The sequence below is a fragment of the Mus caroli genome, chromosome 12 (genome assembly GCF_900094665.2).
Source record: "Mus caroli chromosome 12, CAROLI_EIJ_v1.1, whole genome shotgun sequence".
Lineage (NCBI taxonomy): Eukaryota > Metazoa > Chordata > Mammalia > Rodentia > Muridae > Mus > Mus caroli.
This window is the reverse complement of record NC_034581.1, coordinates 47,317,201-47,320,083: the sequence shown is the minus strand read 5'-3', so window position 1 is coordinate 47,320,083 and position 2,883 is coordinate 47,317,201. Positions and strand designations below refer to the sequence as shown.

The 2,883-nt window shown below is 42.9% G+C and overlaps 1 protein-coding gene across 4 annotated transcripts in view; it reads left to right on the top strand.

Moving 5' to 3' along the window:
- Positions 1 to 2,883, top strand: part of Heatr5a (HEAT repeat containing 5A) — an 86,131-nt gene that overhangs the window by 59,181 nt on the left and 24,067 nt on the right. For all 4 annotated transcript variants that reach the window (XM_029484724.1, XM_029484723.1, XM_029484722.1 and 1 more), the window contains one exon: positions 2,159 to 2,395. In XM_029484724.1, the coding sequence (XP_029340584.1) occupies positions 2,159 to 2,395 (237 nt within the window). The remainder of the gene's footprint in view (positions 1 to 2,158; positions 2,396 to 2,883) is intronic.

The following is a 2,883-nucleotide window of genomic DNA, read 5'->3' as shown; positions in this document are numbered from 1 at the left end:
CATAGTCTCACAAGAGACAGCTATATTTGGGTCCTTTCAGCAAAATCTTGCTAGTGTATGCAATGGTGTCAGCGTTTGGAAGCTGATTATGGGATGGAACCCGTGCTCAGTTTTAGAGTCATGCTCCCTGAGGTTCCTGACTCAGTTGTATTTTCATTTTGTTTGCCTGTGGTACCTCCTTGACCAGAACTCATAGAAAGGGATCCTGAATCCCATACCTGGTACTGGATTTCATTCAGTTACCCATGGCTTCTGGGAGTAGTATCACCCAATACATAAGCAAAGTACCTTCATTCAGAGTCCTTTACACACACACGCCCGCACACGTGTGTGCGCACACACAAATTTATTTAACATATCAGAAAGATCATTCATCCTGTTAGTATTTGCTATACATCCTTCAACTCTTTTTATCCCAGTATTTTCCACCGTTGCTTTTTCATGGCATATGTCCCACTTTCCCAAACCCTCTCAAGGGCCCTTTCTGGGTTTCTAGCTTCTCCAGACACTCGAAATTAAACTTACAGACCTAGAAATAGGAAACTAGGATCCCTAGGAGAGACAGCATGAGCTGTTTGTCTTTCTGGGCCTATCAACTCAGTACATTTCCAGTCCCGTCTGTCCTGCTGCTGATTTCATCATGCCGGTTTTCTCTCAGCTGAGTAGAACCGCACTGTGTGTATGTACCACGTTTTCTCACCCGTTCATTCATCAGCTAATGAGCAGCTGGGCTGACAGCAGCAGTGAACATGATGAGCAGGCTCGTCTGTGGCAGGGCACAGAATCCTTTGCGTGTCTGTACCTAGAAGTAGCATAGCTGAGCCATCTGCTGGTCTTCTAGCTTCTTAAGAAATCTGCATGCTAATTTCCATCGTGTCTGTACCAGTTTGCACTTGAGCCAACAGTGGACAAGGGTTCCTCTTTCCTCACATACATGTAACTGTGGAAGTTAAACACATGTGATCACAGGTGCAAACAATAGAGAGCACATTGCTAGCACAGTAGGCCTGAAAGGCCAGCTTCTAGGTCTATGGCTCCAGCAGATTACACTTGGTTCACCCATGTTCACTGCAGCATCCTTTCTCTTTCTGACACGTGTCGCAGGGGATACCATGAGTCCTTTCCTCGTGGTTGCTTTAGACCCTGCCTTCTACTTTGACTTCTGATACTGCAGGTCTGATTTATTCTGCAGTTGTTGTTGTTTTTCATTAATGCTCTGTAGTTTGATTTCATCCTTTCTTATTGGGAAAATGTCTTTCTGTAGAGTCTTTTTTTAATTAAAAAAGAAAGGGGGGGGGGGGCGAAGGGAGGGAGGAAGGAAGGAAGGAAGGAAGGGAACATAGTGTCTTACTCCAGGCATAGTTGTGTACACCTTTAATCCCAGTACTCAGGAGGCAGAGGCAGGCAAATCTCTTAGCTTGAGGACAGCCTGGTCTACAGAGCAAGTTCCAGGACAGCCAGGCCTTCACAGAGAAACCCAGTCTCAAAAAAAAAAAAAAAAAACAAAACATGGTTGGTTTGCTGTATAGCATTCGTTCCATTTCATTTGTAAGATTAGCAGCTAACGAGTTAACAGATTTCGGCATGATGATTTATGCCTTTAACCCCTGCGCACGGCAGACAGAGGCTGGTAGATCTCTAAGAGTTCAGAACTGACCCTGTCTCAAAAGAAAAAGTTAATAATGAGTGAGTTCCTTAATTGGTGCATAGAATCATAACTTTGAGACTATAATAATAGCTGTGAATGTCCTAAGAAAAATATTTTTTAAAAGTGTGTCACACAGGTATGTGTTCTGAATATTTTGATAGGTTTGAGACAGAGCCTTCTTCAATCCATTCATAGCCTCATTATTGTCATTGTGAATTTCATTAGGTGCAGCCATCTTCATGCACAGGATTGATAATTATCACAGTATGTTGTAATGTTGTCATCATTCCTGTTGTGTGTGATGCGTGATGATGGGGTACATGTGTGTGGAAATCAGCCTGGCAGCTGACATTGTTACCCGTGCTTATGAGTCCTAACTATTTTAGGTTATCATAAAGGTGTATGGTTGATTAATAGTAATTGTAGTCTGCATTTGGATTTGTGTGTTGGATTCTTTAATAGTGGTGTCTTCCTGCTAATTATAGTTTCATATGTTTTCCCTCCATAAAGACTTTACAGCTGTAACTTGCGTGGATACAATGCAGGAGGAAGAAGGCGACAGAGGTGACGATGCCTCGGTTTTGACCAGAGGGGATGACAAGCCACACCCTTTCAGTAATCCTCGATGGGCCACCAGAGTCTTTGCTGCTGACTGTGTCTGCAGAATAATTAACCAGTGTGAAAATGCAAACAGCGCTCATTTTGACATTGCTTTAGCACAAGAAATGAAAAAACGTGATTCAAGAAGTAAGTGACAGGAGCAGATGATAAAGTGGAGAGCTGTCCCTCTGGTTTTCCCTTCAGAAGGAAGCGTTGCAGTCACAGGCCTTACTCTAGATGGACAGGCTCCTGCCTTGCACTCAGTACGCAGCGTTCTTGTGTTGTGTTAGCATAAATAAAAAGTATGAGCTTAATCCCTGGACTCTATGGGAGAAGGGTGATTGCATGTACTGTGATACACACATACATTAGTAAACATAATTTTTAAATCAAAACATTGGTATTGCCAGTCTAGATGTATATTGTGTTTAATAGTTTCCAAGCAAGCATTTTCTTTTGAACTGTATTTAGGATGAATATTGTTTTAGATGCTAACAGTATAAAATCAGTGTGCATTCACCAGTGCTCCATGACTCCCATATGTGCCATTCACCGGTGCTCCCTGACTCTCATGTGCCATTCACCAGTGCTCCCTGACTCTCATGTGCCATTCACCAGTGCTCCTTGACTCTCAT